Source organism: Haliaeetus albicilla, chromosome 22 (genome assembly GCF_947461875.1).
Source record: "Haliaeetus albicilla chromosome 22, bHalAlb1.1, whole genome shotgun sequence".
Classification (NCBI taxonomy): domain Eukaryota; kingdom Metazoa; phylum Chordata; class Aves; order Accipitriformes; family Accipitridae; genus Haliaeetus; species Haliaeetus albicilla.
The window spans coordinates 23565152-23580937 of NC_091504.1; the positions used below are offsets into that span (position 1 = coordinate 23565152).

General features: G+C 43.6%; 1 protein-coding gene across 4 annotated transcripts in view; it reads right to left on the minus strand.

Annotated features, from left to right (window-relative positions):
• CACNA1H (calcium voltage-gated channel subunit alpha1 H) overlaps nucleotides 1–15786 on the minus strand; it is a 256475-nt gene that overhangs the window by 87484 nt on the left and 153205 nt on the right. For all 4 annotated transcript variants that reach the window (XM_069810453.1, XM_069810454.1, XM_069810456.1 and 1 more), the window contains exons 8-9: nucleotides 5010–5102; nucleotides 2267–3056 (exon numbers count right to left, since the gene is read on the minus strand). In XM_069810453.1, the coding sequence (XP_069666554.1) occupies nucleotides 2267–3056; nucleotides 5010–5102 (883 nt within the window). The remainder of the gene's footprint in view (nucleotides 1–2266; nucleotides 3057–5009; nucleotides 5103–15786) is intronic.

The window sequence follows — 15786 nt, forward strand, 5'->3', positions numbered from 1 at the left end:
TGCTAAGTTTAGGCTGGGAGGGAGAAACATGATTTGGGAGCTGTGCCTGACAGAACTACAGCCTCAGGAGCTAGCTTATTTGGCACTTAAAAACCCTCCTGAAGCCTGGAAGACACATCCATCATCTCTGCTGTATGAAGATGGCTGCGTTGCAGAAGTGAATCTGACTCAGCCTTGTTGGTGTAGCAGGAGGGGCTGCAGCAGGAGTGGGAAGGGGGGCCTGGAAAGAGCCAGAGCCATGGAGGGGAAGAGCTGGGCACTGACACATTGCGTGACAGGGTCTCCAGATGGACCCGGCTGACTTGCTTTGCTTCCCAGTCCCTGTGCTCCTCAGGGTGCCAGATAAGCTGCCGCTCACCAGGTAAGAGCTGTGGCATCCACCCCTTTCCCTAGATATGACCACGCTTCTGAAAGAGATGAAACAATTTCAGGAGATTTGTTTAAAGCATTTTGGCATCCTCTGGGTTGAAATGCCTCTGTAAAAAGAGGATACTATAATTGCATTATTAATAGCAACTCCATCTAACCTCCACCTTTCAAAGAACCACCACAGGCTATGTGAAAATCTCCTCAGTCATTGAAGTGGCCCTTGGATGTCACAGTTGGGACTGAGATCTGTGGCTTTCTTCTTCTGAAGAGGACCCCAGCAGCAGATCCCCCTGCAAGCATGAAGAACCAAATCTCTGACTTGAACACTGCCTTCCATGCAACAGCTCTTCTGCTCATCCTTGCTTTCCCAGTTCCAGACTTCTGCAGAGCCTGGGCTTTTATCTCAAGGTAAATACACATTCTCATAATAACCTTCATTGACTGGCATAGTTAAAGATGAACCAGTGATTCATATAAAGCCCTTGCTTAACAATGGAAGAACGTTGCAACTAACTTTGCCCCCTTCTGCCCTCCTGCTAAGCTCCCAAGTGTACAGAAATGTCCGCTGAAGGCAATTTCTGTAAACAATCCACTTTACCCTTTTGTATGGTCACTTAGAAAAAAACATATTAACAAAGACAAGCCACCCAACCTATTTGGCAAGCAACCTTTACTGTGACCCCCCCTAAGCTAGGCTTGGTATTTTTTCAGTACATACGTCACTAGGATAAATATTTGTGTCCATGCACACGCAGATAAACAATTTTGGAAAACACAGGCATTGAAAAAAACAAATGATGAGTTTGGTTTAAAGAGATTAAAGAATAGAAGCTAGATCTTTTTTACTTTTTACTGTTTGAGGGCTTAGGACTCTATTTTTCAGCCTTTAGCTCCAGCCATGAGGACTGGAAACATTTTGCAAAGTAGAAACTAAGAGTTGCATGTAATCCCTACTCCAGCAGTGGGTGATTTATATGTGAAGGGAGATAACACTACACTAACTAGCAGTGCTGGCGTGGCTGCAGTCCGTACAGGTAGGGATAGGACAGAGGTACAAAAGAGTCCCCAAGATGTCCCTCATAAATTCAGACTGAATGGAGCTCCAAATATGCAGTAACACTTAGTCCTACATTTCTTCTGCACATGGGGAATGATAAGAGAGAAAGCCTGAGACCTGCAGCTCTGCTACATTCCTGCCCTTACATGCATCCTCTGAGGACTAGCACAGAGCAAGACCCTGCAGTGGCCGTGGGCCTTCCTCCAAACCTTCTGCCCCTTCTTACCAGAAAGAAATTCAGAGGCTCAGGGGCCCATCAGAGCAGAGGTAGGGGTTTCTAGAAGTATCTGTTTTGAGTTCTTTCGGTGACTCCCTGTTTTAAACTTCCTATGTTTCCTATACCTTATGCTTCTCCACCAGCTTCCACCTGCTCTTCCCTTTCAAGGTACCATCTCCCAGCATCTGGGGCTTCTCTGGTGCAGGGCTGCAGCAGGCAGGTCCGTCATTCACCAGAGAGGTAATTCCATGGGCTGCATAGATCTGTTCTTGGGTAGGAACAGAAGGAGAATCTCCAGGATATCACTAAGCACATGAAAGGAGCTCAAAAACACATGCTTTGTAACCATGGGAGAGAGGCCTCCAGCGGTGGCCTGAACTCACTGCCCGGACCATCCTGTATCTTGATTTACCCAATGACTGCAAATACAAGGGTAGAAGGAACAGAGCTCTCAGTCCCTCAACCTGTCCTACTTCTGGCTTCAGCGCTCAGTTCAAATAGCATTCACAAAACAGCCTCCGTTTTCAGCACCCTACATGGCTGTCATTAACACCTTCACTCTTGAGCAATTTGCCCTTTGCCCAGTTTTCCTAAGCAAAAGAAAGCAGCTTGTTTGTCCTTACCATGTTCTCCTACCAGTTGCTGCAGCTTCCCATAAGAATCCGTGCCCAAATTCACAGGGCTATTAACCACGGCCACAGGTGAATTGCCATTCTTCTTTCCTTTGGGAACTGGAACAGAACTGGCCTTGCTAGTTGGAGAAGGCAGGATGGTAGGATAGTTCATGTTGCCATGGTTGGAGAGTCCGGCAGTCAGTTTAATGCTTGCAGGGGCATTGGAAGACTTACAGTTCACCTGTGGTCCTTCGACATGACAGTCTGCGTGGTAAATGCTGTGCACAGACTCTGAATCTGGAGGAGGAGCAGGGGTCTGCAAGTTGGGTGATGGAGGAGGAAGCATCAATTGGCCTCCAGGTTTCATGACCTTGAGTTCCAGGTCGCAGATCTCAGGGTTGGAGCATGGCCCCCGAGGGCTCCCATTGCTGATGTGATAGTGGTGGTGGTGGTGGTGATGGTGATGGTGGATGAGGTGGTGTATGGACGTGATGCGCTTTTTGCCACGGTGGCTTTGTCCATTTGTGGTGCTGTTTGGGTTAACTTTTTTCCGGCGCTTACTCTGCCAGTTATTGTACAGGCGTATTGTCCGCCTTTTCACCTTCCTGAAGATGTGGCAGATGTACTTGAGCAGCTCCTCGTAGCAGCTACCTGGCTCCGAGAAGCTGGCAATTGTGCTGTCGTTGGAGAGATAACGGGCCCGCTGCTCCTGCATCAGCTGGTTCTCCCGCTGCTTTGTTTCAGAAAACTGTGTTGCTATCACAACCAGGCACAAGTTAATCATGAAGAAGGAACCAACCTGGAGAAAACACAGGGAAAGGAATTAGCAAATTAGCAGGAACTTTACAAAGCAAGACACGTTCTTCGCCACCACATGCTGTCTGGACTTAAAGTGTGGTTCTTAAGAAATCCTGAGATTTCCAAACATGCCAAATCTCAGGGTCTGCTCACCAAATGTTATGTCAACATGTGCCTAGGCTGCTAAATTTGCTCCTAAGCCATGTTAAATTATTTTGGCAATGGCAGAGAAAGCTGTTAACAATAGCCTTCACCACTTTCCTCCCCTCAACAGTGATGACATTTGCTACTAACATAGGGTGTATGAAACACAGTGCAATCGGTTACCACCACAAAACAGATCACTAGAAAACACCCAGCCAACCTGCAAGGAAAGATGGTCTGAAGTCCAATTTGTGCTGTACTGAAACTGCCTCTTCTCTTCCTCTATCACTTCACACCCTGGCAAATGTATGCCCTCATTTTGAGGAGGACAGTCAGGGTCCATGCATCAGTGACCTTCTACTCTTGTATCCCTCTGACACAGAGAAATGCATCTTCAGGAGACTCAGCGTTTCTAGAAAGGCCTGATTTATTGTCTGGTTGAGTTGATGTGTTCTGGGGTGATACCAGGTTTTCAAAATGAAGTCCCAAGGACAAGAATGTGAAGTGACCTAAGGCTACATCCTTGCCTCAGCTGTTGAGTCCATAAACTGGTTTTTCACCACTTGGGTTCATAAATCAGCCAAAGGAAAATGTCAAATATTCCCATCAGAGAATCAGTGCCCTTAGGCGTGAAAGGGACTGACGTCAAGAAAGTGCCACTGTCTACATGGCCAAACCTCTGTGCTGCGCTCAGTAGGAAACGTATGGATTTAATCTGGACCATTGTCTGGTGAATCCTCAGGGGAAGCCATTGGGAGATGTTTTGCAGTGCTATTCTCCAGTTTGTAATATCAGCTTGGATACTGTTTGAGAAGCAGCAAGGGTGCCATTCCCAGCTCCAAGTGACTTGGAGATTAGTCACCTTCTGGCTTTTCTGCAAGGATCCATATGTAGAGAAGGGCTCAAAAGAGTGGAGCGTAAATCTCTACTATGCATGGCCCATTGCTAAAGGCTCAAAAATCACTGGCTTCAGAATGCTGTTCATTACTGGGAAACTCTCACACTGCTCTGACCCATGCCTTTCCCTCTGGTGGTGGGAGCTCTGGTGGTTTGACTTCCCAAGGCCTTCAAAACCACACTGACGAGAATGGGGTTATATATAAAGAATATCCAGCCACAAAAGCACCTCAAAGTGCCTCTGTCCCATGTCCTGCCTGAAATCTACTTGGTACTTTTCCCTCTGCTCTCCTCCTGACTTAAATGCTTTAACTTTTCCACAGATGTAGACCACTGGAGAAGGTTGTGCCCATTGTAAAAAAAGAACCTTGCTAACAGGGAATGGCAGCTTCTGAAGGCAACCTCCAGTGAGTAATACTTTGTTTTTAGGAATGACAGCACCATAAGACCTCAGAAAGCGGCACTGCCATTATTATGGTTATTTAAAGGGCTCAGGTGAAGTTCAACAGTTTGAGGGCCCTTCATTGAAATGAGGTGTCCTCTGGCAGACTGAGGTGGCTAAAAGAAGAAAAGCTACAGCCTCTCCGCTTTTTGTTTTGATTAGCAGTTGCTTGGCCAAGGCACAATAGTTAGGACACATCAAGGTGACAAGACCAAGACTGGGAGAGTAAGGGGGAGGGAAGACCATATGGCTTGACAAGCTGTGACTATGCATCACATGTGACACTAAAAAGGGCTATTGTAGCCAATAACCTGTCCCCGCAGCACTAATCACAACCCGAATGATTACACTTTATGTTGGAAGGAAAGTCTTCCACTCTGAATCCTAGCTGGCTCTTCTCTGTGAAAAGCCCAGGGAAAAACTTTACCCCACAAGGACAAGGAATGGGAGCATCTCACAGTTCATACTTACTATTATAAGCAATATAAAATATATAAAATTGTAAAAAGAATGTGCATCCATCACATAATACATGATGTCAACCCATCCTTCCAGGGTTATAACCTACAGGAAGACAGAGAAAGAAAGCATAAGAACAAAAGTCAACCAAAAAGTTAGTAAACATCAATTTTCTGATAGTGCCTGGTACTCATCACGCCACAGCATCTCTCAGGATCCATCCAGACCTGCTGCACTTCTCTTCCCAGTTGGCTTAGAATAGCAGCAATGTGTGACCAAAGGACTGGCCTGAGGTTTCTACAGGAATCTGGTACAATTAAAGTGATAAAATATTACAATAAAACATCTGAAACACTGGTTCTGAGCCAGTGCAAAGAATTTCTGAGGAGGGATTATAAACAAAGCAAAGGCCTCTCTGTGCAGAGATCTGGGCTTTTACCTTAGGCTCCTGGTTTTGTAATACTACCCATAAAATTCCTAAGTTTTTAAGTCAATTTTGTTTCTGTAAAACCAATTTCTTTGTGATTCCTACTGGCTCACCGTTACAACTGCATCACCAATATCATAGTGGGAAAGCATCTGAATGGAAAAGAGTTACTTTAATTAAATGTAAAATTGATTTCATACTCGTTTTCTCAGTCTTCCTTCCACTAAAAAAGAAGCTGAGGATTTAATTAACACCACACAGGCTGTGTGCAGAGCAAAGCAAATTCTGCCATGTAATTTACACTTTTTTATTTATATAAAACATACCAAACTTCTAGTTCTATCTTGCTGCTAGTCCTAGACCTGAAATTCCAGCACAATTTCCATCAAAATCAAAGCTCCTGTCTGAATTTACTTGCAGTGATGTACCCTGTTCACTACACCTAATGTGAACCTTGCTGGTCCTAGCATAAACCCAGAATTGCTGCCTGTCTCCAATTTCAGTGGCATCCTTCCTGATTTAAACCATGTTTGCAGTGAAGGAACTGTGAATTAGCTTGCTGTGAACAAGAAAAGGATCAAGCCTCATTGGTGTAGGGGACTTTCTGTATGATGCGTACAGGAAAGCTGATCCATAAAGCACTTGCTGTTGAGGCAGTGAATAAAACAATGTTCTTGTCACACTTGGAGCATCAGGGCAAAATACTTGCAGGGAAGTCAGACATGAATCCTAGCCACTTTTCTCCTGTTTTTTTTTTTTACTTAAGGAGCCAGAAGAAGCTCCTAGATATGGATCTTTGGTATACGACCACATCTGCAAGGGGGAGAGCATTGCTGTACACACAACTATCAGTACTCTCAGTTTCCCTGAGACTGTCAGAGCACCTTGCATTAGCTCATGTGTGCTGGAAGAGAAACACTACCTACTCTTGATTCCTCTCATCCTAAAGTCAAATGTGGTGATGTCTCACCAGCAAGTTTTCAAACCCACTTCCAGTGTTGAAGCACGCGTAACTTAACACCCACCACGCAGCTGAGTGAGAAGAAGCCAGTGAATACAGCTCCATGCTAAAACCAATAAACATGATCTGCCAAGGAGCAGGTAAAAAATGTCTCTGCAGCTGTTTGACTCTGTCAGCATTGCTAAAGACTTTGAGCAATCAGGTCTGATGACATGCTGGCTGCATTTACACAAACTGCACCCACCTCACCCGTTCCTTATTACATGCATTGGATACTTTTATATCACATCCTCGCTGCTGGTTAGTGGTGTACAGGTATCAGAGAGCAATGCTATGCTTCCAGCAGCATGGGTTTAACAAAACCAAAAAGAATGCTTTTGGTGAACACGAACGCCAGAGATCAATCTGTGGTAGAAAGTTTTCCACAACAGACACATTTTTTTGTGTGGATGCAAGTGCTGTTATTCACCCTGGAGTCTGAGAAGGGGTTAAGCTGTCTGGGCAGACACAGGCAGTAATCAGTCTGTTCAGCGGTACGAAATGGACAAGCAATCAAACTCAAGCTGCCCTTTTCTGCCTTTCCTTTAACACAGCTGAAACATTTATAGAGAGCAAAGTTCTTTTCGGTGGCATTCCTTGCCTGTGTTGGCTGTGCACAGCAGCCGATCATCTCTTGCATTCAATGCCTGTGGAGGTTCATGGGGAAACTGGAGGGATCAAGTCGGGACGTGACACAAGGCTAAACCAAATCACTGCCAACTACCTAAGAAATAGTCTTCTTTGTGTTGTTCAAAGTCCTCTCCCTTCCTTCTCCTCTATTTGGATGGACATTTTGGAGTCAGGCTGCCACAGCTGGCACAGCAGGTGCTCCATCCATTTACACTTGGGGATGAAAAATGAGCCCAGGGACTCCAAACATATTGAATACACCTCTTCACCAAATTTGCATTTTGCTGGCAATCCTCAAATTCAATGTATTAGAACGATTAAACTCAGAGGCGTGTCTACAAAAGGAGTTACCTGGGGGCTGCTGTTGGGCTTCTGTAGGCGCTGCCAGCTTCCCACCTGGGAAACAGCTGCTGAGACAAGAGTGAGGGCCAACCAACATTTATAGAGGTATTTTTCTTGCATGCTAGACAGCATTTTCAGCAAGAATCAATCAACACACCACATTTCTCCTCCAGAGGGCTGAAAATGCTCATCCGGCTCTCAGAATATTTAAGATGTAATTAGAATTTGCATTATTTACTACTCACTTGTGAACCAAAGGGATACAGGAGGGATAAACAGACCGCTGGGCTTTTGTTCTCCTGTTTCACATCTTTGTGGATTCATTCTTGGACTCATCACCCAGAATAAATGCAGCAGAACCTAGGGGAAGGATTCCTGAACTGCTGAGGATTAGAGAGTACTAGCAATCCTGTAAGAGAGCGCGCTCACATCTGTCTTCTTTTTTTAATCAAATAGCTGTGGAGAAATGCAGGAGAATACACATGCATAGCCACCTGTCTGGACAGGAACAGCGTCTATGATTTTTACAGCCTGATTCTTGCCATGCTGTGGACTTCTTTCCTGCTGTCCTTTAAAGTGCTCTGAATGATTTTATGAGTACATTTTTACCTACTCCAAGATCTCATTGCATATCCCCAGCAAGGCCTTGGTGTAAATGGGAACCAGACCATTTGAATTTGCCAACAGCTGGTCTATACACCATGAACTAAACTCTTTAACTATTTTTGGAACCAAGTCAAAGCCACCTGCACTGGTGCAAAGTTCACTGCTGCAATGCACAATTTGATCCTACACACTTATTCTCAGACCAGATGAACTCAGAGGGAAAGCTAGCAACTCTCGCTATTCTCCCAAGAACAAGGATATTTTTTTTCAGCATTGCTTTGCCTACTGTTCCTCCCTTGGGGCACCCTGACTGCAGTATCACCTACTTCGCTAAGCAGAAATGACTTCCTTCTCTCTTCAGTTTCCAATCTGATTAACGCAGTTGACTGCAGCTCCAGGATTTGGCCCTCCAAGCCCTTTATAGATGTCTTCCAAGGACCTAGAGCACCTTTCTTATGCTTTCCAATCTCAGAAATCCATTCTCAGTAATTAAATTCTGTTCAAGCCACGGTTGTTCACAGACAGACATATTAAACAGTGTCTCCAAATGTACCAGTTCAAAGCTTCCAATAAATGCAACATACGATTATTTATCAACAGAGATAAGACAGCAAGAAACACGTTTCCTAATTCTGCTCTGATGAAAAAGATGTGCAAGATACATGGCACACTAAAATTGGCAGCTGCAGGGAAATAGCTGAAAGATTCAATTAAGATGATTGGCAAGGTTGTCCTGGAGGGTGCTGCTCACTGTGATCACATGCTGCAGACCCACTGGGAAAGGAGATACTGCCCCCTTAGCATGGGGAAATGATTTTTGCCTTCGAAGGACTGAGACTCTGGGCAGAGAACAGAGCTGTCCTCTAACCCATCAGAGATCCTGTATGATGCTAAGTCTGATTCCCCTTGCCTGCTCATTCAGTCCTTTACCTCTTACACAGCATGGGCAGGGATGGCATCAATCATTTGTCTCCCATTAATACCTATGAAGCTGAGTATTAAAGCCCTGAGCCTTGTGTCTGATCCTCTCTCCCACCACTGCAAGGATTTAACTGAAAGCTCACTCAGGTGAATGTAAAGACAGATTTTGACTTCATTGATCTTTGGCTTGGACACCATTCATGCAGTCCACAGTCAGGCACTCCCTGATCACCATACTAAAATGAGCAGGAAAGAGTGGACAATCAGATTTTTTCTTTTTTATGTCTTCTATTCTGTGGTTCTGATCCTCCTGATTTGCTCATGCGACAATAATTTCATCGGTTGTAACAAAGATGCTCATCTGATTTATAGTAGCATAATTGGGGACAGAATCAGGTCTTCTAGTCAAGCTAATCAGAATCAATCTAAAACTCCAGAGTGAAAAATCACAAGGGAGACGTAGATTAAAGATGCTGGCAATTAACTCAGACCTCCGCATTGTTCCCAGGGAGACAGGAGGTTTACATTGTTTTTTCTGGGGTCACTTCAAAGGCCTCTGCAGAACAATTTCTTGTATTTTGTCAAGAAGTTTTCATCATAAAAATCCTTGCCTTTGAGCTCTGCCAAAATTTTTGCAAGTTCTTGGCTATAATCCATTCAAGAGCATGTTATTTTTTGCTTTAGTGTCAGTTAAGAAAAAAAAAAAAGAATCATCCAGGGAAAAAAACCCCAATACCCAAACTCCAACCCAAACTACTTTAATTAGTAAAGTCAAACACTGAATTACTTTCTGTGTATTAGAAAGCACTAATGGCTAGTGCCAGATGGACTGCTGCAGACAGAAATCAACCTTGAGGTGCCACTAATCAATCGAGGAAAGTTTGGACAATTACTGTGTGAAGTGAAGCTGAAAAGATTGCAAGAACTGAATGCACAGCATACAAAACTCCAGCCTAGCCCTGAGGCCTGATCTTTCTCATGGTAAGATTTCACTTCTATGATTACTTGAACAAACTTCATTTGTAGAAACAGCCTCCCTAAGAATGGGAACCAAAATCAGCATCTCGCACTTTGATCAAAACCGCTATAAAGCATAGCTCTGGCAAACAGAAATGTCCTTGGTGGTTGATTTCAGAATTGCAGGTGCTTGTTCAACAGTGCCTCACTGAAGCAGGAGATGATACAGAGATATAGAGAAATCCAAGTGTTTCCAAACCATTTGAAGTGTTCATCTTAATTGACATCTATAATTTGCACTCAGCTTCTTTTTCTTTGGCCTAAACTGGGTCCTTTGGGAACAGGATGGGCATTATCTGCATCAGAATCAATTATGCTGAACCAAACAGCAACTCTGAGCACTGCTATGATTATTTGGTTTTATTTAGTTTTTATCTCATCATTTCCCTGGCCCTGCTGCAAGGCTTTTTTATTTTTATAAACCTCATCAAGACAAGATCCAATGATATAAATTGAGAGCGCTATTAGTTACTATGATGTTCTCAGTAAGTTTTATAAGGCCTTCAGCATTCATTTCTGAAAGCCTCTTATCTATGTATTCTGCCCTCTTGGGCATATTGATTTGGCTAGCAAGCACTGACCAGTGAATAATAGAGTACTCCTTTTCCATATGCAGAGTGCTTGGCAGCTAACCAAATCACTATTTTTGAAGTCAACTTCACAATTTTAATTATTTCCTCATGACACATGTTGTTAAGTAACCTCTGTGGTCAGAAAAACAGGTTTTATTATATTGAGTAATGTCCTTTGAACAGATGCTTTCCCTTTCACTTTGAGGGCCTGCTTACTTTCCAAAGCAACTTTAGACATTTCTTTATAAATTGAAAGTCTTGCAAAGCATGCATCTGCTCTGAAAAGTGGCCCTGCAAAACTGAAAAAAGGAAACTGTGCAACCTTGCATGTCTTGGATTTGTGATGGCTTAAATTTGCTCCACATAAACGTGATCTCTGGTCAGCATTACCAGTTCACAGTGGATCTTGAAAAGCAGAGCGCAGCCAGTGTGCAATAGTTGGACACATCACTGATACTGTTATTGGTGGCCCTAAACCTCATGAAAGTGAATCTGCAGGCTTAAAAATGGCATAAAAACTCAACAACTTCTGCTACAAAAGGAAGGTTAGTTGCTGTCTCTCCGTTTCACACTAAATAATGCAAGATCCTCATCTGATAGCAAAAACATCACTGATTTCAGATGACTGCTGCTTATAACAAATCGCATCTCAGTCCATATTCATGAGGTTTGATTTACTGTGGTAATTATCCTCTGTCTTCATTGTTTGTGTAAAGTATCTTATGCACAGGGAATGTATTTAACTGTTTAGCTTCAGCAATAATGAGTCCATTATCATGGAGAGCACCATAAATCAGCATTTTATAGCAGAGCAAAGCTGAAAGATGAAGAGTCTGCAATGAGGAGAAGGGAACCGAAGCCAGACTGAGATCCTTGCTTACAGATGAGTGTACCATATAGCAATTATATGAATGACAGCACTTCTCCAGACACCACTGTCTGGAACACAGCAGCAGTTTGGGGTACTGGCCCAAATGAAAAAAGCAAGGATTTTTGTTATTCATGTCATTACACCTTGTTTCAAATTACATTAGACATTATTAGGGACAAAGGGTGCACAACTTCAAGCAAAACTAGCCCTCTGTTCAGGACTTATGACCCAAAACACATTTCAGGTGTCCAAGCGTCTAAGCTTTACCCATTCACACTAATCAGAGCATGGGGGGTGTCTTGTTCTCCTGGATGGGTCTGACAACTCAACGCAGTCTGGAGACAGTTGTGTGGGGACATGAGGGTAAAGGAGCCAAACCTTTGGCTTAGCATGCAAGTCTCCCTTAGGCTATGTACAACTCACAGTGCAAGGTGCAATAGCAGCAACAGATCATGGAGCCCGTTTGGGGCAATCAAATCAAATTAAGATTTTCCTGTAAGAATTGTTGATGTACCTCAAGACCAGTAGCTTTTTCATCACCTAACTGGACTCCAGATTGGGTCATGGCTTGCCGCAGGCACCCTTCTTTCTACTCTGGATACAAGAATCTATGATTGAGGTAAGATGAAACCCTTCCAAAACTACAGAGGTTTCTGTGCCATGCTGGGTCACTCTGATACCTCCCATAGGTTAGTGGGCCCAGACCCGGAATCAGGATGGCCTCTCTGACTTGTGCTATATGGGACAATTCATTCTAACCTTCAAAATTAAGGAGATTTTTCAAAAGCAACTAATCCTCTTCAAACCACACTCTGAGATGCTTTAAAGGGGCTGGATATTTTTAGATTGGGTATTCAGCATGAAAGCTCTTCAAATGCAGAAAATGATGTTTATTTGGCTGACCAAATTAAAAAAAGCAACACCAACAAAACTCAAACCCCATCATTTAGAGGGAAATATTTTTGGTGATCCAAAACAGATTCAAGTCTAGTGACAAAGCATCATCTTGAAGCAGTGGAAATGAAAAGCTTAGAACTCTTTTCTTGCCAAATTCAGTACAGATAAGCATTGTTGAAATATCTCCAGTTTAAAGAATGAACCATTTGACAAAAAAAGTCCTTTTGGCCAAAAAATTATCTACTCAATCAACCCTGAAAACATGGGCACCCAGTGTGACAGCTGCTTCTGAAAAACATGGCTCACAAAACTACACGTTGCACGGATAAATACAATTGCTGTTGGAAGCCACAGGCTCTTTCACTTCCTTCTGCTTCAGTGTGCCTTTTGGCTGTTCCCCAAAATATTTAAGACTACTGGAAGTGGAAGAACAGAGGTTGCAGCAGACAGGCAAGCAAGCGTGTTGGTAACATCTTGCGTACAATACTCGAGACACTGGGGTAACCATTCCTGAGCTGTTATTTTGTAAAGAACTTGGCTGAGGTACCTTGACGTCCCAGCAACAAAGCAAGAGAAACAGCCCCCCCCAAAGTCCCTGTTAATATCCACCTGAGTAGACAGCCCAGCTAAGAGGAAGATGTGCAAGTAGGAACAAACAGGAATGACCCTGCCAATTCTGTCCTGCCAGTATGTTCCAGAGTGGAGGTTTGTGCATACTCTAAGGGAAAAGCAATGTTAGAGCTTCAGGTCTTGTCTCCTCAAACAAGATCTTTTCTTGACAGAGTGACAGTATAGATGAGGAGGGACTCCAAGCTCATTCTTGTGTTTGGCCATAACAGAAGCGCATTGAAATGCATATAATTTTTTCTTTAATTCAAACAGAAGATATGGTTCCCATTACAGATTTAGCTGAAAGATTTCCAGGCAAGGGAGAAATACTCAGGGAATGATTTCAATCATGATGAACAGAGGCTGAAACAATGTGAAGGGGGCAATGGCTGTGGAACAGATCAGGGCACCAAACAATAGTGAAATGAGACAAATGAACCTTCTTATTTCCAAACCTGAAATCTTCCCCCAAGCTCTGTACTTTCTCAGCCGGCCCATGTACAGGCACAGCTCGCAGGGGTGCAGATCCCAGCAGAAGCAGAGTCAGCAACACAGAGACAAAACAAGCCCCTCATCAGCACACAGAGCGGGGTCAAAATGAATAAATCCTTGATTGGATTGAGATAGCTTACACAAGCTCCCAGGGGTTTTTTTGACAGGCTAGAGCACAAAAGAGGTAACTTCACGTCGAAAAAAAAGGGCTATTTCGGCAGGTGGCCTGCAGCATATGGCTGTCACTGCCAGCTGTCACACCTGCGCAGGCAGCCTGCCATTGCGTTAGGAGTAAAGTACCTGCAGAAGGACAAATGAAGGAAGAAGTGGGTGGCATCAATTCCCTTCCTTTCCCACCCCAAACTTGTTTTCTCTCCTGAGCTCGTCACCCACATCTTTGTGGCTGTAACATACCGCTGGCTTTGGTGAGACCAGGTGCAAAGAGAAGTTCTCCATCTAAGCATGCTATCAACACCTTGAACTCTTGCTGCTGCTGACAGTTCCTTTAGCACTGCTCTATTTCCAGACATCTTTCTTCAGAAGGTGATTCAGCTTTTCCTTTCTTGGACATTCTTATCATGTCGTGCGCCTGCTGGGCTGTCTTCAGCTCTCGTGAACACAACTAGGCTTATTTTTTTTTTCCTGACAGCAGCAAGGGGGCTGCTGAATGCAAAATGGTCTCCTCTGAGAATTCCCTCGCTAGGGCCTTCTGATCATGAGCCAGAGATGTGTTACTTGTATGACTTGATTAACTTGTAAACTGAGATGTCTTCTTAAGCAAGACCTCATAGAAGCAATATGCACCCAGAACAACATAAGCCAGAAACAGAATAATGAATCTGAGAGCTGTATCCAAGGACTAATTTCAAGAGGGTCCTTCATTAAGGAAGCCCCTTAGAAAACACAACTACTTCCAAAATACATGTGAAGAAGAGGCCACAGAAAAGGTAACTCAGTCAGCACCAGCAGTGTCACAGCTCCTCTGAATTGCCAGACAAATCTTTTCTCTTGTATTGGATGGACATTTCCTGAAACATCCATGTAATTTTTTCCCCATACATCTGCTCTCATAGTTCAGTCCTTCCAACTATACCCTGGAAGGAGGCACAGAGGAACAGCTTGTTCCCTTGATCTCGTCTTGGTTCTGCCTAGCTGGTGGTTATTGCTCCTTCAACTTTGCCTCACTAGTTTTGCCAAAAGCATTGCCTCCTGATGTAAAGTGCTATTATATGTCTTACTTTTCTGCAAGTCAGATGTGAAATCATCCAAGCAATGGTTCTGTGGTTTGCAAAGTAGCCTAAATCATCTCTTCTTCCCAAACTGTGTATCTTACCAGCCACCCAACTCCCTTTTGTTTCAACAGGGTTTCTGCATCCAGGCCTGGCCACACCAAGACTGATGGTTAGGAAGGTGGCAGTGTTTTGGTTGCTCCACTGAGACTGTCAGTAATTCAAATTAAATTGGACTTTGGTTAGGTGGGTAATTCATCATTTGCAGTGTGACAACAATACCTGTAATTACTGCTCTTATTGTTGCACCTGAAATTCATGTGCAATAAAGGGATCTTAATATCATGCCAAACCTCACAGTTAATTTAGGTTCCATCTCCTTTCATTTATTCTGTAATAAGCTAATTAGTTCACATAATTTGCCATTGAACGTGCTTTTGTAGCAATTATATACATGAATTAGCCTATTACACAACAAATGAGGGGAATCAAAACATTAATCATTTGCAGGATTACATAAGGAATTATTATCCTTTCAAACGCCCATAGATGCAGCCACCATCTTTATTACTTTAAGATTTTTTCATTTGCACTAGGTTGGTTCTCCTGTCTGATGCCTCTGACTTACTCTTCCACTTGGAAGGTCAACAATGCATTTCACTGTTTGGTATGCTCTGCTGCCATGTGCCAGGTTACTTGCAAGTTCAGGATCACTACCATGAAGTTAAATGTCTTTCAGCTTGGCTGCTTAAATCCAAATTCTGGCAGCTGAAAGGGCTTGGCCATACTGCTAGCCTCCTGCCTTGGCGCACCATTCACAAGGACATTTTGGAGTAGAGATCTTCAGATTTCCCTGTCAAAGTCTGCTTTTGGTTTTGTTTGTTCGCAGTCTGCACAGTATCAAACTGTGCCCTTGGAAACTCATGGGCACGACTTGCAGTCACTGCACTTGGAAGCTTCCTTCCAAATCTCACCTGTGGGGCTCATTTCACCAACCTCCCTTCTGACAGCTCTTAAACCATGCTAGATTTCCAACTCATTTGGGATAAATCACGAGGGATGCTCTAACCAGCTGAGTCCTAAGATTGCCATTATGCAAACTGGAAGCTTGCCAGACCTTGAGGTTCAGCCCATCATTACAACTCTTGCAAAGTACCACGTATTCATTATTCCTCA